Consider the following 26534-nt stretch of genomic DNA (forward strand, 5'->3'; position numbering starts at 1 on the left):
GAATGGAGGGACGAATGGAGACGTGTCGTCTTCAGCGATGAGAGTCGCTTCTGCCTTGGTGCCAATGATGGTCGTATGCGTGTTTGGCGCCGTGCAGGTGAGCGCCACAATCAGGACTCCATACGACCGAGGCACACAGGGCCAACACCCGGCATCATGGTGTGGGGAGCGATCTCCTACACTGGCCGTACACCATTGGTGATCGTCGAGGGGACACTGAATAGTGCACGGTACATCCAAACCGTCATCGAACCCATCGTTCTACCATTCCTAGACCGGCAAGGGAACTTGCTGTTCCAACAGGACAATGCACGTCCGCATGTATCCCGAGCCACCCAACGTGCTCTAGAAGGTGTAAGTCAACTACCCTGGCCAGCAAGATCTCCGGATCTGTCCCCCAATTGAGCATGTTTGGGACTGGATGAAGCGTCGTCTCACGCGGTCTGCACGTCCAGCACGAACGCTGGTCCAACTGAGGCGCCAGGCGGAAATGGCATGGCAAGCCGTTCCACAGGACTAAATCCAGCATCTCTACGATCGTCTCCATGGGAGAATAGCAGCCTGCATTGCTGCGAAAGGTGGATATACACTGTACTAGTGCCGACATTGTGCATGCTCTGTTGCCTGTGTCTATGTGCCTGTGGTTCTGTCAGTGTGATCATGTGATGTATCTGACCCCAGGAATGTGTCAATAAAGTTTCCCCTTCCTGGGACAATGAATTCACGGTGTTCTTATTTCAATTTCCAGGAGTGTAGAAGAGGTTCCAACTTCAAACTGCACATAGCTTTGGAAAGAGTTTTTAACTGTTTTGTTTCTCCAGTCTGATATGTGTTCGCTATTTCCCGACGAGTCTATCGTTTGAGTTGCCAGTATTTCCCCAAGTGTAATTTCTTTCCTGACACCATTCATCGAAACTGGCGGAGAAAATTATGAAAACGCGCTTTGGTTAGCCGTTGACCCAAAACATCGAGCTCTGACTCGAATGGCAAATTCCAACTGTCATTACCAGGCAGACATGTCTCTAAGATTAACGCTCAGGGCCATTTCACTGCCCATCGCGCACTGTGCAGAAATGAATCTAACAGCGATATATTTTCTCGAGTGCAATAAAACAGTCCCCAGCAGTAAGTGGCAACAATAAAGCTCATTTCGTTGAATTGGGTGCGGGTGCAACATTATCGTAGTTATTTTCATTACGTTACAGCCTCCATTACTTCGTAAATTATTGGTTAAGGCAAGCGAATATGTGTGAACTATTAGTCACATGCCTGTCATCATGTAAGTGTATTTCCCTGCAGCTTAAGGTTAATGACGCATTTTACTGACCACAATGCAGTACATACGAGGACACGGTGAGTCAGCTGCCCCTATCAATGTTTTACACGCATGCATCAGGAAGGTATCCAGACAGGCGATAGCCACGTAATCGACATTCGTTCCCTCTCAGAGCTTCGGGCGACTGTTAGCAAACAGAATGTTACTGTCAAAAACACAGGTTAGGATTGGCCACGAGTTAGACGGTGCTTTTGTACCAAGCTGTACGTTACTTCTGCCATACTTATCCATCTCTCTTCAATCTTTCTTTGTGTAATTAGCAGTGTAATTATATATCTTTGGGATGCCTATTTAAGTTTAATCCGTTTATAGTACTTAATCTTTCATAAATGAATCAGAAACGTTGCCTTATTAAGTATGTTCCATCATCGGAAACAACGAAATTAACAGTAGACATCAAATTGAGAAGCAGGGAAATAACAACTTCCCGGCCTGTATCATAATGAAAAGATTAATATATGACTCGCTGCGTTAATGTACTAAAGTGGTGTCACAAACAAAATTTGTACAGTATGTTTACGATGTCTTCGTATACTTTACCAGATATTTTGCAACTTTTGACAATATGCTTCACATTTACTGAGTTACCATGCTGTACGTAAAGCAAAGCTCGGAATACGATCTTAAAAGGTGTCACTCTAGTGTGGATCCTTTCGTAAAATGACGGATTATGGCTACTTTTTAATTGTAATTAAGAGTGATATGAAAATGGCATGGCTGGCCGCTGTGGCCGAGCGGTTCTAGGCGCTTCAGTCCGGAACGGCTCTGCTGCTACCGTCGCAGGTTCAACTTCTGCCTCGAGCATGGATGTGTGTGATGTCCTGAGGTTAGTTAGGTTTAAGTAGTTCTAAGTCTAGGGGGCTGATGACCTCAGATGTTACGTCCCATAGTGCTTAGAGCCGTTTGAACTATTTGAAAATGGCATGACGTACACATGTTACAGAACTGCTTGATGATGACGGTTAATCGAAATTAGCCAATCGCACGATTAAATAAACATCTCATTACAGCCTACTACGGACTATGTTTACGTTCATTAAGCATCTATGGACTGTGGATCCTCACAAATACAAAAAACCAATACATATGCCGCAAGTGGGACATTAAAAAGTCTTTTGTTGCACTCTGTATCAACTATAACCCATACAAATATTCGTTTTTCTAAAGGAAGGAAATTTGATGAACATTAAAATACCGTAAACCATTATTAAATTTGAGAGTCCATGAGACAGAATTTACATAGTCTGACTTCATATACACAACAACGGCGTCATAGGAGAGGAAGGACGAACTCGCACCAGACAGGGATGGAGGAGTGAAACGGTCTGGGCCTCTTCACACGCGCCATTACGGCACTCGCCTTAGCGAAGACCAAGTCTTCAGCAAAAAACATTAAGTTGTTCGTGGATAATACTCCTCTGTACTTAATATATCACCAATGCAACTTGTTAGTCTTGGCCGAGAATGCAGCTCTCTCTCCTTCTCAAAAATTTTGTATCTTTTAGTTAAAAGGGAGATCTTATTTGGATGAATGTTACGCATAGGATAAAAATTGTCTGACTCTTTTCCTTCCCTGCTTAACATAGTCATATCCGTTATGATTCCCAGTAACTCGTCTTGGTCGGAAGACTGGTTTGATGCAGTTCCCCACAGAAGTCTACTCCGCACCAACCTAGAAACCTATATCCATTTCAATCTGCTTACTGTATTCATCCACTGCTATCCCTCTGCAATTTTTACCCAAAACGACCCCCCTCACCTTCCCCCAATACCAAATCGAAGATTCCTTTGTGTCTTAGAATGTATCCTGTCAATTGATCTCTTCTTTTAGACAAGCTATACCATAAACTTCTTATCTTACCAGTTCAATTTAGTAACCCGTCATTACTTATGCAAACTACCAATGTAATCTTCAACGTCACATTCCAAAAGTTTCTATTCTCCTCTTGTCTGAACTGCTTAGCGTCAAAGTTTCAGTTGTGTACAAGACTACACTCTAGACAAATACCCTCAGGAAAGACTTCCTAATGCTTAAATTTATAATGTTTGTTAACAAAATCCTCTTTTCAGAAACGCTTTCCTTGTTATTGGCAGTCTCCATTTTACATCATCTCTACTTCGGCAACCATCAATTATTTTGTTGCCCAAATGGCAAAACTCATTTACTGTTTTTAGTTTCGTATGTCCTAACCAAATTTCGTCTGCTTCACCTGATTGAATTCGACTACACTCCATTACATTTGTTTCATTTTTGTTGATGTACGCAAAAAATAAAATGGTTCAAATGGCTCTGAGCACTATGGGACTTAACTGCAGTGGTCATCAGTCCCCTAGAACTTAGAACTACTTAAATCTAACTAACCTAAGGACATCACACACATCCATGCCCGAGGCAGGATTCGAACCTGCGACCGTAGCGGTCGCGCGGTTTCAGACTGTAGCGCCTAGAACCGCTCGGCCACTCCAGCCGGCTTGATGTACGCCTTATAACCTGTTTTCAAGAAACTATCGGTTCTGTTCATTTGCTCTTCCAGATCATTAGCAATCGGTAACAGAATTACAATTTCATCGGCAAGCCAAAGACTTTTTGTTTCTTCTTCCTGAATTTTAATTCCTTCTCAAAATTTTTCTCTGGTTTCCTCTGTTGCTTGCTAACAGCGAGATCTGTTCGTAGTGGTGACACACGGATAGAATCAAAATATTGGTACCATTTTTCACGTAAATCAGTGTTTATCGACCTTCCTTTTGTTTAGCTCACATCTGGCAAAGAAGAAAAAATATAAAACCTACTAGTTCCAACGTGAAATTATCACACTGTAAACATTCTGTTGAGCTGCTTCCTTTAAATGACGCCAAACGTATGAAATATTTCTGTGGTAAACGAAGCGAGAAGGGGTCTCGGCCTAGAGCGCTGCATGGTGAATGTCGTGGAGTGAGTGAGAGTCACATAGCTTTCCTTGCACGTACTTTCAACACGAACCAGGAAGTGTCCTGCGCAGCACCTTGTTGTTGGGACATCTGTACGCAGCTACCGGTTCCGGTTAACAATAAAAATAGTTTCCGAAAGTCATGTTTGTATACAAAGAATATAACTGATATTAATACGTGTTACTAAAGGGTTAGGGAGAACGCTCAGTCCCAGTTAAAGGTGGCATATGCAGTGGCATCCTGGGATAATGAAATATGATTATATACAGAATTTAAAATATAAAATACTGTCATGATGAAGTCACTCGGTAGTATAATCTAACATTAAAGGTTTGACACAATAATTCATGCTATCATTAGAAACACTGTATATTTCTTACGTCTTGAGACAGCATTGACACGTGGCGTGCAAGCCACCAGTATAGGTATAAGCAAAGACATTTTTATATGTACTACTTTAGTACGTACATACGTCAGTGTGATGGTTCTTTTTTCTCTGCATCGAACTGTCTTCCCACAAACATGTCACAGCCTTTACAATCTGATATTTTCTGCACGATCGTACTGCACCACTAGAGGACTATGCCTGTCAGTACAGACTAACCGTTGTCTGTCCACGCATCGACACTTCAATACCTGATGTGCTGGGAGGGAAAAATAAGCATTAATGGTTTGCTCTGCCACATGCAATTGACGTGAATACTGATGTCATGTTGTTCAGAACACTGTCGGCAGTCAGCAACAGAAATATCTGCACTTGTACCCCTAACACCCCGCATTCGTCCACTATCTGAGAATGAGAGCACTTTTCTACTCCCAGGTTTCACATGTAATTCCAAAACTTTTCGAAACATATTCTCTCTGATAATCCATAAAACCATAAAACTTTATCCCTTACTCTAGTTTCGCTGGTCATTAAGTAAAATTTTGTCAGCTGGCATGACTTTTTAATTTATTAATTCTTTACGAGTGCCGTAGGTCTATTTGCAATGTACCGGGTGATCAAAGAGTCAGCAGTATAAATTTGAAAACTTAATAAAAACCACGGAATAATGTAGATATAGAGGTAAAAATTGACACACATGCTTGGAATGACATGGGGTTTTATTAGAACAAAAAAAAGTATTGTAAGACGCGTGAAAGATCTCTTGCGCGCGTCGTTTGGTGATGATCGTGTGCTCAGCCGCCATTTTCGTCTTGCTTGGCCTCCCAGGTCCCCAGACCTCAGTCCGTGCGATTATTGTCTTTGGAGTTACCTGAAGTCGCAAGTGTATCGTCATCGATCGACATCTCTAGGGATGCTGAAAGACAACATCCGACACCAATGACTCACCATAACTCCGGACATGCTTTACAGTGTTGTTCACAACATTATTCCTCGACTACAGCTATTGTTGAGGAATGATGGTGGACATATTGAGCATTTCCTATAAAGAACATCATCTTTGCTTTGTCTTACTTTGTTATGCTAATTATTGCTATTCTGATCAGATGAAGCGCCACCTGTCGGACATTTCTGGAACTTTGTATTTTTTTGGTTCTAATAAAACCCCATGTCATTCCAAGCATGTGTGTCAATTTTTACCTCTACATCTACATTATTCCATGGTTTTTATTAAGTTTTCAAATTTATACTATCTACATTATTCCGTGATTTATTCAGTTTTCAAATTTATACTTACCTTTTAGTCACCCGATATTTTGCAGAGAGTATCCACGTATATTGCTGAATGTACCAGCAAAATTATATTTTTGTACGACGGATAGTTCAGGAGATGTGAATCCATAAACGTTGAGACGTTGAAAACCTAGATTTTTCTTAAAACGAAGCCCAAATCACCCGGAATAGACACATTCACTGTTTGATAATGAGAGTATTGAGCGACGTGCTTCAAATTTACACAGAATTTTAAACCTTTTTAAGATTTTTGCTTTTATAGGTCTCCAAAATAAAGAAATCTTTTGATCACTTACCAAATATTCGTCGTTCATGTGGTAAAGTTTCAGCATCAAGCATGACGCTTTTATTTGTTATTTCTTTACTGGTCACTATATTCGCTACCCATTTTACAGATAGTATTCACACGTAACACTGAAGATACGTACGAAATTACGTCTTCAAAAAAAATTGAGTACTAAATATTTAACACATTAACTCATTTGTAAAGCAATCAGACCTTTGAAGCTCTTTTACATATGAGAATTTAGTGCTTTAAAGACTCGGGGTGGAGTTACTGTTTTTTGACTAAATCATTGGCTAAAGAAAAACTGGAAGAAAAACTTTCGTCTATAAATTAAATACAATTTCTGTAGGCAACGCTTCCACACACATCAAATCCCACGTACAATACACCTAGTATTTCGGCACAGAAAATTAACTGATTATAACAACGGCTCCTTACTTCTATCCGACAGTCCTCTTTATATAAATACCGGTGTATCTTTGTTTATAGAAAGGCGAATTATTTCCGAGAACTTTAAGGGAGAGTGAAATGTATGTCTAGTTTGCTTCTATCTATTTAAAAAAAAGTCCAGAAATGTTTTACAGCGTTCGATTCGATGAAACATGTACTTTAGTATCACTGAGATTATTACTAACTCTACAAATGTGGACACGACACTAAAATCGGTCATTTTCGATGCCTTCTAGACGCTGCCGTTCCCACTTCCATTTCCAGGAATGAAATGTATTGTGGCGTGTTCACAATTAGCGCAGCGAGCATCAAAACTAGGGAGTCGACACCAACATCGCTGGTGCTCAATTATTTGCGTACGGCACTCCCTTCCTTTTCCCACTCAAAGAGGTGCAACCAGTATCTCACTCACGCAGTATCTCAGTAAGTAAGTCATGTGTGTGTCATGGAAGGTTCCGTATTTACATTTGTTTTCACACGTCATCGTCTTTCCTCCTCCACCCCTTTCCCAGGCATTATTTTTTTTCAGTTTGTAACTAATATCTTTACTATTCGGCTGAAATCGCTGGATGTGTTCCACAACATTGTGCAACAAATTGTCCCTGAAAATTTGCAAATTACTTGCACTGTATTTAAGGTTTCTACATTTATTTACATATAACGTGATCAAAAACAGCTGTTAAATTAAAAATTTAGTTCCAGTTTCAGAAATACGTGTCCTGTTCTATACTGTCATAACACATACTTATTCTAGTTGTAATACAGGGTGTTACAAAAAGGTACGGCCAAACTTTCAGGAAACATTCCTCACACACAAATAAAGAAAAGATGTTATGTGGAGATGTGTCCGGAAACGCTTAATTTCCATGTTAGAGCTCATTTTAGTTTCGTCAGTATGTACTGTACTTCCTCAATTCCGTACCATGTACAGCGTGTGCAGGCACTACCAGCAGCTGATTGGCCTCCACGGGTACACTTCTGCGAATGGTTCATCCAACAATGTGTCAATCCTCATTTCAGTGCAAATGTTCTCTTTACGGATGAGGCTTCATTCCAACGTGACCAAATTGTAAATTTTCACAATCACCATGTGTTGGCTGACGAGAATCCGCACGCAGTTGTGCAATCACGTCATCAACACAGATTTTCTGTGAACGTTTGGGCAGGCATTGTTGGTGATGTCTCGATTGGGCCCCATGTTCTTCCACCTATGCTCAATGGAGCACGTTATCACGATTTCGTACGGGATACTCTACCTGTGCTGCTAGAACATGTGCCTTTACAAGTACGACACAACATGTGGTTCATGCACGATGGAGCTCCTGCACATTTCAGTCGAAGTGTTTGTACGCTTCTCAACAACAGATACGGCGACCGACGGATTGGTAGAGGCGGACCAATTCCATGGCCTCCATGCTCTCCTGACCTCATCCCTCTTGACTTACATTTATGGGGCATTTGAAAGCTCTTGTCTACGCAACCCCGGTACCAAATGTAGAGACTATTCGTGCTCGTATTGTGGACGGCTGTGATACAATACGCCAGTCTCGAGGGCTGCATCAGCGCATCAGGGATTCCATGCGACGGTGGGTGGACGCATGTATCCTCGCTAACGGAGAACATTTTGAACATTTCCTGTAACAAAGTGTTTGAAGTCACGCTGGTACGTTCTGTTGCTGTGTGTTTCCATTCCGTGATTAATATGATGTGAAGTAATAAAATGAGCTCTAACATGGAAAGTAAGCGTTTCCGGACACATGTCCACATAGCATATTTTCTTTCTTTGTGTGTGAGGAATCTTTCCTGAAAGTTCGGCCGTACCTTTTTGTAACACCCTGTATACCCTAGAAATGTTAAGTATAAGGGAATATTGTTAATAATTGTGGATCCTTGAGATGAAGTATCACTCAAACAATGTGAAACGCTTGCAGTGATAAAATTCAGTAAACGTTAATTCATAAAATTAGTAAAGTGAACCAAAGGAAACAAGAATTTTCCGTGTGTTTGTATACAGACATTATCAAACATACGTAAACAATGCCTTACTCTATAAAGAACAGCTAAAACAATGGTAGGGACAACTGGAGTACGGCAAATGCGTATACAATTATCAATGTTCTGACCTGACATTTTGAAGAATTTTTGATCAAATTATGAACCGCCTGCGCATTTGCCCCTCGTTTGTTGCTTGTAAATCATGCCTGGTGCATTCCTAGCAATGGCCCAGCAGCAGACTGGCGAAATACCAGGGAGCCCCTTCCCTGCACACATCTTCTCCGTGACTTGCGGTATCCTGAGGAAATCGCTCGCCATGTTAGTCAGAACCTGCTCCGCAACTTACAGAGCAGAAGTCTAGGTGGGCATGTTGCAACCAAACTTTCATAACATGCCAATAGTCCACCGACAGCCTGTTTATATATTATTTCCGAAGAAAATTAAGCATTTTTCTTTAAATTTTTCCAGTCAGCCATCTAATCTCCATATAAAGTTTCATTAAATTTCATATCTCTGAAAAGCATCTGTGGCTCCCAGAGGTAACGAAAACGTGATTTTCATTATGTCGCGTAGCTGTTAGCTGAATTAAAAACTTTAAAATGCAGTAATGAGAATCAATACGTCCCTGGCTTCGTCCATTGCTCCCAGCAGGGTCGAGTCAAACACTGTCTGGCTTTTCATCATCTTACTGTAAGGATTATAGATAGTGTCGGGCCAATCACTCCGAGTGCGTCCTCTACGTGCATAAATGTAAGTTTTGATAAAAACATGCTTGTGCAACGAAGTTTCATATAAAATGAACAGTTGAGCCTGTAATTCAGTACAATAATCACATACTCCCGTTACAGCTTCGTAAGAGAATGAAAAGTATTTAATTAATAAGAACCTAGACACTCATTAAGAGAATTCCTGGCAGATTAAAACTGTGTGCCGGACCGAGACTCGAACTCTAGTTTTAATCTGCCAGGAAGTTTCATATCGGCGCACACTCCGCTGCAGAGTGAAAATCTCATTCTGGCCTCATTAAGAGGTTCAACGTTATGATAAACGTGTAACACAATAAGACGAGCAGTACAGTTAGAAACTGTGTGTTAGTGGTTTGAGGCAGAGTAACAGATGGCTCGCAACTTCCCGGAATATATTCATCCAGTATTTGAGAATCAGAGCACTTAGCGGCTACCAACAAACTTTATACATAATCTCAAACCTTTACGAATATTATTCTGACTGACACCCGAACAAAATGATAAAAGCATTTTCATTGATCATGCACTCAGACTTGAGCAACAGGCTTTTTAATTTATTACTTTTTTCCTACTAACTACATTCGCAGCGTACTTTGCAGACACTGTTCACATATGACAGTGAATATACCTCCAAAATTATATCATAGTTCAGAATATATGACTTCAAAAACACTGAGATGGATGGAAAACTAGTTTTTACTTAAAATCGCACGCAGTAAAACTTCACCATCGCGCACGACTTTTTATACGAACGCTATTCGTAACACACTTTTCACAAAGTATCTACATATACATTATGTGATAAAAAGTATCCGGACGCCCCCACAAAACATACGTTTTTCGTATTAGGTGCATTGTGCTGCCGCCTACTGCCAGGTACTCCATATCAGCGACCTCAGTAGCCATTAGACATCGTGAGAGAGCAGAATGGGGCGCTTCGCGGAACGCACGGACTTCGAACGTGGTCAGCTGATTGGGTGTCACTTGTGTCATACGTCTGTATGTGAGATATCCACACTGCTAAACATCCCTAGGTTCACTGTTTCCAATGTGATAGTGAAGTGGAAACGTGAAGCGACACGTACAGCACAAAAGCGTACAGGCCAACCTCGTCTGTCGACTGAGACCGCCAACAGTTGAAGAGGGTCGTAATGTGTAATAGGCAGATATCTATTCAGACCAACACACAGAAATTCCAAACTGCATCGGGATCCACTGCAACTACTACGACAGTCAGCCGGGAGGTGAGAAAATTGGGATTTTATGGTCGAGCGGCTTTTCATAAACCACACATCACGCCGGTAAACGCCAAACGACGCCTCGCTTGGTGTAGGAAGCGTAAACATTGGACGATTGAACAGTGGAAAAACGTTGTGTGGAGTGCCGAATCACGGTACAAAATGTGGCGATCCGATAGCAGGGTGTGTGTATGGCGAATGCCCGGTGAACGTCATCTGCCAGCGTGTGTAGTGCGAACAGTAAAATTCGGAGGCGGTGGTGTTATGGTGTGGTCGTGTTTTTCATGGTGGGGCCTTGCCCCCTTTGTTGTTTTGCGTGGAACTCTCACAGCACAGGCGTACACTGATATTTTAAGCTCATTCTTGCTTCCCACTGTTGAAGAGCAATACGAGGATGGCGACTGCATCTTTCAACAAGATCGAGCACCTGTTCATAATGCACGGCCTGTGGCGGAGTGGTTACACGACAATAACTTCCTTGTAATGGACTGGCCTGCACGGAGTCCTGACCTGAATCCTATAGAACACCTTCGGGATGTTCCGGACCGCCGACTTCGTGCCAGGCCTCACCGACCGACATTGATACCTCTCCTCAGTGCAGCACTCCGTGAAGAATAGGCTGCCATTCCCCAAGAAACCATTCAGCACCTGATTGAACGTATGCCTGCGACAGTGGAAGCTGTCATCTAGGCTAAGGGTGGTCTAACACCATATTAAATTCCAACATTACCGATGGAGAGCGCCACGAACTTGTAAGTCATTTTCGGCAACTGTCCGGGTACTTTTAGCGTCATGGTACAACGCATAGTTCAGATGGTATGGCGGTATAAACGTCGATATGCTTGAATAATTAGCTTTTCCTTAAAAACTGCGCAATTTAAGCAGGCTATATAGATCCGGTGATTCACAATGAGAGCTTTCAGCGGCTTGCAACAGTCTCTAAGGCTAATTTCAAACCTTCCCGTAACTTTTACCACTTTCCTACATATTTAAAGCCAAATATTTAACACATTTACTCATTTCAGTTGTTTAAGGAGTCGTCTGTTTACTGGTTGACAAGAATTATCTAGTTTCACTCAGTGTACCTTTTCACTGTTGCACGGCGTAGGTACCCTTTACTTACATTTAACTCCTTTCCCACGCGTACCTCCAAGTTTGTGGCAATGTGGGTTCTTTTAACTTCGGTATTTATATACGTAGCTACGTGCATACTCCGCAAGCAACCGTAAAAAAAAAGGCGTAATGTTCGAATGCAGCATTAGGAGTGTCTACTTGGCACTGTCTCTTCGTTTAAATATCTGGGCGTAACGTTGCAAAGCGGCCTGAAATGGAACGAGCATGGGAGGATTGTAATAGGGAACACGAATGCTCGACTGAGGCTTAATGGGAGATTTTTGGGAAAGTGGGGTTCATCTGTAAAGGAGATCGCATATAGGACGCTGGTGCGATCTATTCTTCAGTAGCTAGATTTGTTACTGGTAGGTTCGAACAACACGCAATTATTTGGGAGACGCTTCGGGAACTCAAATGGGAATTCCTGGAAGGAAGGTGACGTTCTTTTCGAACGACACTATTGAGGAAACGTAGACAACCGGAATTTGAAGTTGACTGTAGAATGATTCTACTGCCGTCAACATACAATTCACGTAAGGACTACGAAGTTAAGATACTGCAAAATGGGACTTACACGGAGGCATATAGATAGTCGTTTTTCTGTCACTCTGTTTGCGAGTGGAACACGAAAGTAAATGACTGGTGATGTTACAGGGTAGCCTCTGCCACGCACCGGTTTGATGAGTATGTATGTAGATGTAGATGTAGACGTAAAATTTATGACGTAGGGTACTTTGTAGAACTGTTAGTCATTCCGTTTCCTGTTCTGCTCGGAAATGGAGCGAGGGAAATAAAGATTGTATGTGTCAGTGTATGGACTCTCATATCCATAATTATGTTTTTACGGTCGTTGCGCGAGATCAACTTTGGGGCTACCAGCAATATTCTCCAATTTGCCGCAAATGAAACCTCTCCAAACAACGTTGCTTTTGTGTCGCGAAAACATCGTAGTCTTCGCTCCGAGGACTCCCATTTAAGAGAACGGAACATTTGTAATGTCCTGTCAAACCGCTGGTGTAATAAATGTAGCTACATTCGTCTGAATTCGTCAATGTCTACTTGTAATCAGACACTTCCAGACCCCTGGGCTTAGATCTACCAAGTCTTGCTTAAATAACCTTCTTGGAAGCCCATCTCCACCCCCGCCTCCCATGAATGATTACTATTGTCACAAATGGCTCTGAGCACTATGGGACTTAACAGCGAAGGTCATCAGTCCCCAAGAACTTAGAACTACTTAAACCTAACTAACCTAAGTGGTCGCGCGGTTCCAGACTGAAGCGCCTAGAACCACTCGGCCACTCCGGCCGGCCCCATGAGTGACAGGACTAGTTACCCACAGTACTTTCCATTCGACATAGTAAATAATATGTGTACTAAATTTGACTGGAGTTTCTCCAGGTGGCTCAGAAGCTATGAAGCAACAAATATGCACATATATCTGTCTCTAATATACATTTCGAAGATATTTAGCTGAAGAAGGGGGGATGGGGAGCAAACTCAGTTCTTTATTCCTACACCTTTATCCTCCACTAGTTATCGTGGAGTTTACTACGTGTGATCGACATGGGATATGATGCCAACCACTGGCGTTACGTGTAACTAGCAACAGAATGCAGACCTCTCTACATGAAAATTGACATTCCCTCCTCCCCCACCCTCCTCATGCACTAAGTGGACCAGAAACAGCAACCGCAGATTCAATTACCTATGTGCGCGCTCGCGATTGTTTTCCGTCATTAATTAGAGTAGTTTTCTGCTCTTCGCTGTCCTGTTGCGCTTATTGCTGCGGCAGACCACTCTAAAGGTAAAGCACAGTCCTCACCATGCCTCACATTTTGAAACCAGGCGCGATCATTCGGATCCCTATATTCTAGTTTGACAATCAACTCGTTTTAAGTATTTATACTTACAGAAAAAAAAGGGTACACCTGGGAACATGAAGTCGATTTTGAACCAACGACGACATATGCCACTTGGGGGATAGTAGATGTAACGATAATGGTTTCGCCGGCCGAGGTGACCGAGCGGTTCTAGTTAGGTTTAAGTAGTTCTAAGTCCTAGGGGACTGATGACCTCAGAAGTTAAGTCCCATAGTGCTCAGAGCCATTTGCACCATTTTGATAATGGTTTCAACGTTGTCCGCCAACAGATAACGTGACGGCATAGCTACCAGAGAGCCATCTGTGTCCGTTCTGTAATACAGAATGCGCGCAACTAGAAGTCTCAGTCTGCTGCAGATGAGTCAAACAAGCAGCTAGCGATACCATGGAGACCGTTCTTGATTCCTATACCTAACTGAGTGAGTTTGAGTCAAATTGTGGCTTTTGTGTAGGAGGCTGGCCCTTTCGAAGAACTGCCACACAAGTTGGACGTGCAGCGTCAGTTGTGCAACGCCGTATTGTAAGGGCAGCAGTGGCAGGTAAGATGTCTTGTGAGTCCAGAAGTGTCAACACGGTACCGGTTATTAGCAGTGGGCCTACGGGTACGCTCAGCTCTAGCCTGTCTCCCACTCAGACGTGCACGGTTCGAATGGTGCCGTCAGAGGATCGCTTGGAAGATAGACTAGCTCGCCGTGGTCTTCGGCGATGAGAACAGATTCTGCCTGCAGGAGAAGGTCGTCTGCGCACACAACATAGATTGGTGAGCGCTGTCTCGTAGAATCCATTCGTGCAACACACACTAAGCCCGCCGCAAGAATTATGGCCTGTGGTGCTATGAACTGCAACTCCCGTTCACCTTTGGTGATTCTGCAGTGGATGGAAATCAGCGCTCGGTATGTCCAGAATGTTGTTACACCCGTTATTTTTCCGTTCTTGTAACTGGAAGGTGATGTGTTGTTCCAACAGGATAATGCTCGTCCACATACTGCCTGTGAAATTTAGTGTACTCCTCAAGCAACTTCCCTGGCCAGCACAATCTCTGAAATTGTCTCCAATCGCCCACGTGTGGGATATGATGGTACGAGCAGTGACTCATGCGATTCGTCAACTAACATCTCTTACAGAACTTCGCCAACAGATCGAGCAGGCGTGGCCTAACGTATCCCAGGACATTGTTCGCCATCTTTACGATTCAGCGAGTGCCAGCGTCATCGGCTGCATTGCCGTCATGGAGGCTATACCACATACCAAATGGATGTTTCAGCATCGCTAGATACATGGTACATTAGAACCTCTTTTCCCATTGGTCTGTGAAGGTAATCATTTCATGTACCTCACATGCATTGTTGCAACAATAAATCTGTGAATTAATTGTAAACCTCTAAAAGCATGTACTGATTTTTTTCCGGCAGTTTATTTGTCTGTACGTCCATCTTTATGCTCTTGATGTCTTGATGTTTTAGCCCAGTATTTGAACTGCGATTGACCTTTTTTTTGCGCCTTCGTGACAACTTTGTTACACCTACTTCAGCAGACGCCCAAAACCGGAAAATCATTCCTAATATTCACGCATATAGGCCACATTTTGAGGTAACAGCTTAAATACGAGTACTTAGACCTCACAGAGCAGCTGTTAATATGTAACCTCGGCAGATGGATAACAGAATCCAAGAACGAAGTTCCTCACACAGTTCCTTGCATTTGTTTAATATGCCGTCAATATTCAGACTGCTCCGCAAAATCCCAAGGATAAATGCTCATAAATTCATGGAGTACACCCTAAATTTATACTAGAAAATTGACTTTGGATTGCCGTCGTGTTGCTTTCTATTACCACTTGAAAAATTGCGTGTATTGTACTCGAGAAAAAATTCCTTTCTTGGACAAAAGGTTTCAAATAATTTTCATTGTTACTTCGTTGATTAGTTTTGAGCAAACAGCTTTTATCACCCGCGCCCGAAGAAGGTAAAACTATGATCCGCATCACGAGTGGAATATTTTGGTAGCATACTGGATGACAGCAAATCTGTAATGATAAAAAATAATTTCTTCAGTTTAGTACTGTGTAGTACATGTGGTACTTCTCTGCAAACGTAATGTCTCTGTAGTGACGTGTGCACGTATTTTCAAAAAGACTTGCGTGCGGCTGTGCTGTGCCCGTCCGCAGAGGGCGCCTCTGACTTGTGTGTGTGTGTGTGTGTGTGTGTGTGTGTGTGTGTGTGTGTGTCTGTGTCTGTGTGTGTGTGTGAGTGTGTGTGTGTGTGTGTGTGTGTGTGTGTGTGTGTGTGAGAGAGAGAGAGAGAGAGAGAGAGAGAGAGAGAGAGAGAGAGATCACCGCCAGAGACCGTCACGGTCCCCATTCCATTTATGTCCAGCTGACGTACGCACGGCCTTAGTTCTCTGTGTGTGTTGTATATGTACTTAGTTCCTGCTGAATGTCACCTAAAGACTGTGTTCAAGTTGGTATTGCTTCTGTGAAATGAGGTGTGTTCAGTCTGCTGGTTGTGATGTATTTATACCTAATTGCAACAATCCTTTACTTGTATCAAACATTTTTACTTGTATCAAGTATTTATCTTTTGTGGTCGAAATGTTATAGAATATTCTGTTTGAGTTTCGTAGCGAAAACCTACATTCCTAGGAACAAGAATTAATTATAAAAGAACAGATTTACAGATGACATTCTTCGCATGGGCTTCAAGCTGTCACAAGCATACGAAGAAATACTCTCTAGCAACTACATAAAAAGTATTCCGGAACGTATGGCGTGCGTTTGTTTAAATGAGTTTTTGGAGGTCTATTGATCAGTTCAAACATTATTGTCAAAGCATGCTGTCGACTAGGTCGATTATTAAATGTCTGGCTACTCATGTTGGCTAAGATCCTTTTCGCCCACAAGTTGCGTAGCGCACACTTTGTGTTACGCGTCGTTTTTCACTGTAAACCCGGTTTAAAATACTACTTTAAACAAATTTGAAGAATTAAGCCAGCAAATGCTGCAAGATTAGAACATGCTGTCACGCTCTCCGACAGCAAGTAGCTGTTATAAGACCCCAAGAAATTTTTCTGTTTATAAAATAAGAAATGTATGGACCAGAGAGTACACAAATGGTTAGTAAGTGCTTGTAAAACTTTCTGTGATACTAAAGGAAGGCGCAATCCTCAGTGTTTTTTTTTTTTGTTTTTTTTTTTTTTTTTGTCTTTCAACATACTCTATGTAAGCATCTAGCTTGTTACTCTTTATAATCGTGAATATTTTTACACATATTTAAATGTGTACCTTTCAGATTTATTTAATTAATAATCCAAAAGTGTCATTTTCTGTTAATTTTTTCTAATTATCAGCTGTTTGCAGCTATCCATGAATGAAATTCAAAAGCGCTGACGTGGAGCCCGTCCGCCATCGACGTGATCCAAATAGTGACGGGCAAATTGTCATATCTTTTGTCGTGCACCAATGAACCCACAATTTTTCAGAAACGAAGTCCGACACTAAATTAACCGTACAGCATAACGTGACTGACCGATCGAGTTATGCACTCGACTATTCAAAATTAAATTTGACTACGTGTGTAAGTTATCATTTCTCTCGACCATCAGTCTGGAGCTACAGTAAATCACGGTAGAAATGAACAAGCAATGCTCGGCTATCTTGAGTTGACTTTCTGCTGGGAAGTGGTAAGTGATTACAACTATTTTGTTTGCATTGCCTATCTTCCGTCCACCTTCTCAAGCAGGCAAGGTAGCAGTTACAATTCACAGTGTGTACCCGAATTTTCGGTTGATTGACTCAAATCGTTCACGGAATCCGACAATGAATAAGGATCAAAGGAGACATCACTGACTATTAGTTATACACGCGACCGTGTAACTACCGCCTATTAACATGAAATAATGAATACTTTTACTACATACAACTATTTGGCTTCAGTATCTTCCTGTAAGCGGGCTGAATCATCGAAGCTCAGTGACAGGTTGTGGCTTCCATGCCCGACCAGTTCGTAGCAATGAGTAATCGACAGACAGCAAGTTCACATCAAACTGGTACGTTTTACGACTCTGAAATTTGGTTTCCCCTCTTAAAAAGAGATCTGTTACAATGAAAATATAACTAAACGTAAGGATCTTCATTACAACATTGCGGCGGCGCGGTTTCTTCCATCCCTTTACGACGAACCTGCACCTACCTGTGAACATTCTCTCAGCAGATCATTTGTAGGGAAGCCGAGCGAAACTTACTGTACTTCGACGTGAACCAAATTCGGGAGAAAGTTTTTACACGAAATGAAAGGTTGGAAATTTTGTCCTTAATTAATATAGTCTGAAACTTAGGTGAACAAGTATCACTGCCAAGCCCGTGCTAGTCTTAACACAGTCACTCACAATCCCTTTCCCTCACGTTAGCAATTTTATGGCGTTGCATTTCCTGAAAACGTAATAGCTACAAAAAATACGAATTGTTTTTGATTGAAAATGCTCGCCAAATATTAAGTCAGTCGGTACCTAATGCAGTCACAGCTTTTAGTCACCGACCTGCTCAATACGCCACGCGGAATTTATGTCTTTTCACGTCACAAAATTCACTTAAAAATTCCGAAATTTCTACACACCCATTGGAATAATTATGCCGTCACTTTACAACACTTTCGATGTATGAAACACTGCTAGATCCGACAACTTATCATTTCCATCGGAACTACTACTACACACGTCCGAACTGTTTCATGGCTAGGCTCCAACTCCTCTCTAGAATACTCTCAGCAGAGAAAGGCGCGCGAAGAGTATTGCTTTACCATTAGTCAGTTTACTCAACAGCCAATAGCAAAACTACATTCTCCCGCATCAGTCCGCGCTTTTCATTAATAACCAATCGCAAAATAGTAAACCTAACGACTGCACTTTTTACCGACGTAATTATCTAATATGCTGAAGTTTTGGTTATGCATAAAGTCATTTATTATTGTTATTTATACGTGAATTAACTTTCCCTTTACCATAAACTTACTTTACTACACTAAATCCCACTACATAACTCGTTAAACAATTATCTTCATATTAACCTTAAACCACACTCACGCATCATTCATACTGCTAAAACACATTTATAACATTTTACCTACACAAAAAGACATAATAACACTTAATGAAAATACTAGAACAGTTTATGAAAAACATTCTATTACTTTAGTGCAGCACCGAGCGAGGTGGCGCAGTGGTTAGACACTGGACTCTCATTCGGGAGGCCGACGGTTCAATCCCGCGTCCGGCCATCCTGATTTAGGTTTTCCGTGATTTCCCTAAATCACTCCAGGCAAATGCCGGGATGGTTCCTTTCAAAGGGCACGGCCGACTTCCTTCCCCGTCCTTGCCTAATCCGATGAGACCGATGACTTCGCTGTCTGGTCTCCTTCCCCAAACCAACCAACCAACCAACTTTAGTGCACTCTAGTGGGCACAATCGAAACTAAATCACAGTCCCCTATCCAATACTGTCCTCTATCGGCTGATACATAAACTACGTGCGCGTCCAGTCTCGCGTCACCATCCGTCACTATCCAGCTCTGAGACACATCTCCCACTTAACCGCCTCCAAGGCAGGATCGGTATACGGCGCTACGCCTCAAAATGTCCGCATTTCTTTTACATGGGCGTATGGCTACACGTTGCAGGGATGTGTAGTTCAGCACACTGTAGCAGAATTAAATATGGTGAAATCGGATGTGCCTTCAAGGAGTTATTAATTATGAGCAGATTAATTACTTCTCATGGAAAATGAGTTCACATGAAAGGTGACGGAGAGTCGTTAATAGGTGTTTGTGGCGCAAAGCAGTTACCTTGAAAGTGCCGCCGTTGGGGAAGACGAGCAGCGGCACATTCCTGGCCGTCCTCCTTGCAGAAGCGGACACCAGGTGGTGTCCCAGCAACAGCAGAAGGCAGGTGGAGGCCAGCACTGCGAGAGCCCTGCAGGACAGGCAAATCTGGGTCAACAGTCTCCCCACATCGTATCTGAAGCAGTTCTTTACAACACAAAGTGCCATCAATCATTGTCTGTTTATATACACTGATCAAGCCAAACATTACGACCACTGCCTAACGTGAGGTTGAGTGCCTGCTGATGGTGTTGCAGTAAGGATAGAATGGAAGCGGAAGAGAGACGAATGGGCAGTCATTATAACGGAGGTACGGTCCGCATTTCCAGAAATCCACTGATATAAGCGCTATTGACAAAGGGCACAATGTTATAGTCCTGCGGCTAGAAACGAAAATCTCTGAAACGGTGAAGCCGGTCGCCTGTTGGCGTACTATCCCCGTGAGCACCTATGGAAAGTGTTTGAAGGACGGTGGAATAACGTGCAGGCCGAATGGTATTGGAGACCACGTCCCATCACAAAACGTAGAGGTCGGAGGATTCCTCATTGTGTAACTCAGGATAGGCGCCAAGGGATTCGTGTTGGTAATCGGTTGAAAACCACGTGAAAATTATTGCAGATCACCTGCATCCTTTCATGCTTGAATTCTCCCCCTACGACGATGACATCTTCCAGCAGTGTTTGTGTTGCAAGGTCAGAATCGTGCTACAGTGGTTTGAGGGGGATTGTAGTGAACTCACATTGATGTATTGGCCAACAAACGTATCTGGTCTGTACCCACTGGAACACTTATAGGGAGCAAGCTGTATGCTCGTAAGCCATCACCCCCTAATTTACGGGAACTTCTTGACCTTTCCGTAGACATCAGGTGCCACCTGCTTCTGGAATCCCGTCAAGGACATGTAGAATCCATGCCAAGCAGGATCTCTGTTTTACTGTGTTTGAAAAGTGGACCAACACGCTATGAAACAGGTACTCATAACGTTTTGGCCCATCCGTGTACGTGGCGTGAAAGCTTCTTTGATATACGTTGTAACAAAAGTTTTAATTTTTCAAAATCAGTTAATGTTGGTGGGGTATTTTGCAAAATTTCAAATCATTAAAAAAGTTGTTCACACAGTTTACAAGAAAGTTAACTGATTCCCTCTAAACCTAATACGCCAAATTACCTTTGGGGTGTGAGTTACCTTTTAAAATCGAAATTGGAAAAAAAGGAAAAATTACGTATTATCTTATTTTGATCTCTCTATGTACGTGCCAAGTTTCATAAAGACCGTTTATTCACAATTGCGAATATTCTAGGGATGGCGATTATCACTGAAACAACCGGTTTCCGGTTACAACGGTTATTTTCGTTTTCACTTTAACCTGACTGTTAAAACCGCTCAAAATAACCGGTTTATAAATAACCGATGTTCGGTTCCCAGTAATAAACGTAGACATCGAAGAAAGATTAAAAAATTCTAAGACTCCCTTAGAATTTAGCATTACGCGTTTAAAGATACGTGCACTCAAAGTACCGAATAGGGGTACGTAAATAACAGAGAACTTACTCCGTCCACCGTTCGCTGCTCATCTCGATAAGTAAGGAGGAGTTGAATACTACAAAGAAATCACTAGTTTCTTCTACTGATTTCAGTTTTTTTATTTTTTTATTTTTTGAGCTCTGCCTAAAAGTCTTGATTTAATCAAGGCTCATACTCCTATTTGGTCTTTACGAATAGTCCGTGTTTAAGGGTGAAAGCCGATTTTGATGAACACTATTTATCGTGTTACGTTGCAAATAAAGCCATATTAGGTAGACGCAGGCAACAGATAAGCTGTATATAAGGATATTTTTATTATAAACTGTGAATAAATGAATCAAGTGAAATCGGTCTGAGTGTCTTCGGCAAAGATGACGAAGATGAAGACGATGGGCGCGGCGACAGGACTGAGTCATTCAATTATTGTCCCAAGTTTATAGTACATCAACAATATTGTAAGTATATCAACCAAGTTTATCTTTTCTTCCATAGAACATTTTGGATGTTTTCTCCATATATGAGTATATTTGTTGTGCCTCCTCCCGTTTGTAAATTTTTTTGAAGCGAGTGGAGCATTGTGCTTCATCGCTACTGCACTTCATAAAATACTTCAATACTAGAGAGCGTGGCATTCTTGCAGTACAACCCATGTGCAAGGACGACAGCGATAAACTGTCATAAAGATCAAGTTGGGTAAATCTTGAATACTGTATATAAACGCGTACTGTCTACTAGACTACAACATGTCGCAGGAAGTACAGTACTGTCCGAGCCATGCTGGAAATTCTTATGTTACGTGCTCCTGTCTCGTTTCCGTTAACGTTGTTATTAATTTAGCACTAAATGTTTTTCCCATTTTCTATAATTAAATATTTCAAAGCAACGGAAATTTTACGAATGAACGTTACCCCTCATTAAAAGAAATTTTACTTGAACTTTAAACATTTGAACGCCGCTGCTGTGGCAAATTTATATACCGTTTTATTTTATAGCCGGTTATCAGTAAAAACTAAAAAAGTCTTTTCGTTACCGAGACCAGAAAAATTCCGGAAAGACACCGGTAATTCGGAAATAAAACTGTAGTGTCACCGCCAGACACCACACTTGCTAGATGGTAGCCTTTAAATCGGCCGCGGTCCTGTAATATACGTCGCACCCGCGTGTCGCCACTATCAGTGACTGCAGACCGAGCGCCGCCACACGGCAGGTCTAGAGAGACTTCTTAGCACTCGCCCCAGTTGTACAACCGACTTTGGTAGCGATGGTTCACTGACAAAATACGCTCTCATTTGCCGAGACGATAGTTTAGCATAGCCTTCAGCTACGTCATTTTGCTACGACCTAGCAAGGCGCCATATTCAGTTACTATTTATTGTGAATCATGTACCGTCAAGAGCGACGTTCATCATAAATGGATTAAAGTTAAGAATTCCACCAGCTACGTCCGTTTTTTTAAATTCTAATTTCCTTGTCCTGTTCCAGACCTCACGCCAGCCTGCGTGAGCAAAAACGCGTGCATTTCGGCCTCCTCTAGTATCACGGTGTTGGCTCTCCTGCCAACCACAACAAAAACACCGGTATTGGTCTTAGAATATCGGTTTTTCCCATCCCTATAATGTTCCCTTGTCAGTCGCAGTATACGCGAGTTCCCTATAGTCGAGTGCTGACATAGTCGCCAGATATTGTACAATATTACTGAGCGTGTGAGGGCCGCAGCAAACGTCAATAAGCCGTCCGTTGCGGCCGAGTGGTTCTAGGCGCTTCAGTCCGGAACCGCGCGACCGCTATAGTTGCAGGTTCGAATCCTGCCTCGGGCATGGATGTGTGTGATGTCTGTAGGTTGGTTAGGTTAGTAGTTCTAAGTTCTAGGGGACTGATGACCTCAGATGTTAAGTCCCCTAGTGCTCAAAGCCATTTGAACCAAACGTCAACATGACACAGAAATACACGCATGAGCCAAAATACACTCCTGGAAATTGAAATAAGAACACCGTGAATTCATTGTCCCAGCAAGGGGAAACTTTATTGACACATTCCTGGGGTCAGATACATCACATGATCACACTGACAGAACCACAGGCACATAGACACAGGCAACAGAGCATGCACAATGTCGGCACTAGTACAGTGTATATCCACCTTTCGCAGCAATGCAGGCTGCTATTCTCCCATGGAGACGATCGTAGAGATGCTGGATGTAGTCCTGTGGAACGGCTTGCCATGCCATTTCCACCTGGCGCCTCAGTTGGACCAGCGTTCGTGCTGGACGTGCAGACCGCGTGAGACGACGCTTCATCCAGTCCCAAACATGCTCAATGTGGGACAGATCCGGAGATCTTGCTGGCCAGGGTAGTTGACTTACACCTTCTAGAGCACGTTGGGTGGCACGGGATACATGCGGACGTGCATTGTCCTGTTGAAACAGCAAGTTCCCTTGCCGGTCTAGGAATGGTAGAACGATGGGTTCGATGACGGTTTGGATGTACCGTGCACTATTCAGTGTCCCCTCGACGATCACCAGTGGTGTACGGCCAGTGTAGGAGATCGCTCCCCACACCATGATGCCGGGTGTTGGCCCTGTGTGCCTCGGTCGTATGCAGTCCTGATTGTGGCGCTCACCTGCACGGCAGCAAACACGCATACGACCATCACTGGCACCAAGGCAGAAGCGACTCTCTCATCGCTGAAGACGACACGTCTCCATTCGTCCCTCCATTCACGCCTGTCGCGACACCACTGGAGGCGGGCTGCACGATGTTGGGGCGTGAGCGGAAGACGGCCTAACGGTGTGCGGGACCGTAGCCCAGCTTCATGGAGACGGTTGCGAATGGTCCTCGCCGATACCCCAGGAGCAACAGTGTCCCTAATTTGCTGGGAAGTGGCGGTGCGGTCCCCTACGGCACTGCGTAGGATCCTACGGTCTTGGCGTGCATCCGTGCGTCGCTGCGGTCCGGTCCCAGGTCGACGGGCACGTGCACCTTCCGCCGACCACTGGCGACAACATCGATGTACTGTGGAGACCTCACGCCCCACGTGTTGAGCAATTCGGCGGTACGTCCACCCGGCCTCCCGCATGCCCACTATACGCCCTCGCTCAAAGTCCGTCAACTGCACATACGCTTCACGTCCACGCTGTCGCGGCATGCTACCAGTGTTAAAGACTGCGATGGAGCTCCGTATGCCACGGCAAACTGGCTGACACTGACGGCGGCGGTGCACAAATGCTGCGCAGCTAGCGCCATTCGACGGCCAACACCGCGGTTCCTGGTGTGTCCGCTGTGCCGTGCGTGTGATCATTGCTTGTACAGCACTCTCGCAGTGTCCGTAGCAAGTATGGTGGGTCTGACACACCGGTGTCAATGTGTTCTTTTTTCCATTTCCAGGAGTGTATCATGAACACCTTATTAATAGCGTGTTGTTGCACTCTTGAAACACCGTGCCACAGAGATTGTGCTTGGCATGGATTCTAAAAGTCCTTGACAGGACTCCAGAAGTGTGTAGCACCAGATGTCTCCGCACAGATCAAACAGTTCGCTCAAATTACGGGATGGGGGTTTACTGGCAAGCAGCTGGCACCCAATTACCCCCCCCCCCCCCCCCCCTCAGACCACTGTAGCACGGTTATGACCTTTCAACACGGACAGTTATCGTCCTGGAAGATGTCATCGTCATTGGGGGAGACTTCAAGCGTGAAGTGACGCAGGTGGTCCACAATAAAGTTCACGTAGTTAGCTCTTGTCATGGTGCACCACCACATATCCCATCGAATCTCACTAGATTAATACGCCAACATCCGATCAGGTTCGCCGTTTCAGAGATTCCCGTTTCCGGCCAAAGCCCCACGACAATGTGACCTCAGTGTGACCTTTGTCAAAAACAGGATGTGTCAGTGGATTTGCGCATATGCGACCCGTATCTTCGCTGCCCATCCGTTTCTCTTCCACTTACTCTCTGTTACAGCGTCATGTGCCCGCACCACCACCACCACCAGGAAGCATTCAGTGTCGCAGTGGGCAGTGGTCATAATGTCTTGAGTCATCAGTGCACATTCATGTGTAATAAAACTGGCTTCTGGAATATCAGTTTTGGAACGTGAGCTGTACGCAGATGTGCTGTGTGAGTATTGTCAACACACCTAATTGAAATCTCTAAACATTCACTATTATTCTAATTATTTCCTTTACTTACTTCCGTTTTAGGTTTTAAACTGGTATTTTATGTTTTATATTCATGTTTTCTTTCTGATTTTTTTTTAGTTCACTGTTTCCTATACGTGTATTTTATTTATTGAAAATAATAAGTAGCTCATCATGAAGATACAAAGTCAATGCAAAAACGATAATCTATGAAAATATGCTTAAAACATAACTTTTCTATGCACCAAGAACAAAGAATTTACGAAGTTTCTTCACCTAACAAACACGGTGGGCACACAATATAACACAAAATTAAGCAGGGTTCTCAAATAGTGACTGGCGATTCTCTTCTTATCCTGATTTGCATCAAGCATGTTTCAGTACACTGGGAAACGTGGCGAACAGAAATAATTACGTAAAGTGACTGCAGAATGATCATATTGTTTTTTAGCTGGTGGTCGACACCGTAATCGTTCACCAGAACTAGACCTGAAAATCTTCTCACAGTGTTCTTCCAGCATCGAATGTCATATTCATCATCAACGGATGTACTTGCCACATCGGCACTTTTGGGATCATCAGATGAAAAAGTTCCTTGTCCACTGGTACGGTGCTCAGAACGGTTCTTTCACATTGGCCTCCCCAAGAATCTAGAAACAATACAGCTTTTTTTTCAAACATGTTTTGCCTCGGTCGCACGTTAGTTTAACAGCTTTTGATGCTGGCACAACAACCTTCGGGGTTTCAAAAATGATATTCTCGAATTCTGGGTTCAAACTCTCCATCAGTTAATTTTAAAACTATGAAAAGCAGGGGAGGGGGGGGGGGGGGGGTAGGGGGGAGACGTCAATGTGAAAAAACCGTTTTGAGCGTCGTAACTGAGGACCTGGAAGTGGTTCATGCAGTGATCCGAAAAGGTTCGACGGTGCATACAGTGAGTTACAAAAAGGTACGGCCAAACTTTCAGGACACATTCCTCACACACAAATAAAGAAAACTTGTTATTTGGACATGTGTCCGGAAACGCTTAATTTCCATGTAAGAGCTCAATTTAGTTTCATTCCAACGTGATCAAATTGTAAATTTTCGCAGTCAACATGTGTGGGCTGACGAGAATCCACACGCTATTGTGCAATCACGTCATCAACACAGATTTTCTGTGAACGTTTGGGCAGGCATTGTTGGTGATGTCTTGATTGCGCCCCATGTTCTTACACCTACGCTCAATGGAGCATGTTATCATGATTTCATACGGGATACTCTACCTGTGCTGCTAGAACATGTGCCTTTACAAGTACGACACAACATGTGGTTCATGCAAGATGGAGCTCCTGCACATTTCAGTCGAA

At 43.1% G+C, this 26534-nt stretch overlaps 1 protein-coding gene across 1 annotated transcript in view; it reads right to left on the reverse strand.

The window, feature by feature from the left end:
* LOC124622722 overlaps positions 1–26534 on the reverse strand; it is an 83973-nt gene that overhangs the window by 42672 nt on the left and 14767 nt on the right. The window contains exon 2 of the mRNA XM_047148512.1: positions 19488–19614. Coding sequence (XP_047004468.1) covers positions 19488–19614 — 127 coding nt within the window. The remainder of the gene's footprint in view (positions 1–19487; positions 19615–26534) is intronic.

This window comes from Schistocerca americana, chromosome 7 (genome assembly GCF_021461395.2).
Source record: "Schistocerca americana isolate TAMUIC-IGC-003095 chromosome 7, iqSchAmer2.1, whole genome shotgun sequence".
NCBI lineage: Eukaryota > Metazoa > Arthropoda > Insecta > Orthoptera > Acrididae > Schistocerca > Schistocerca americana.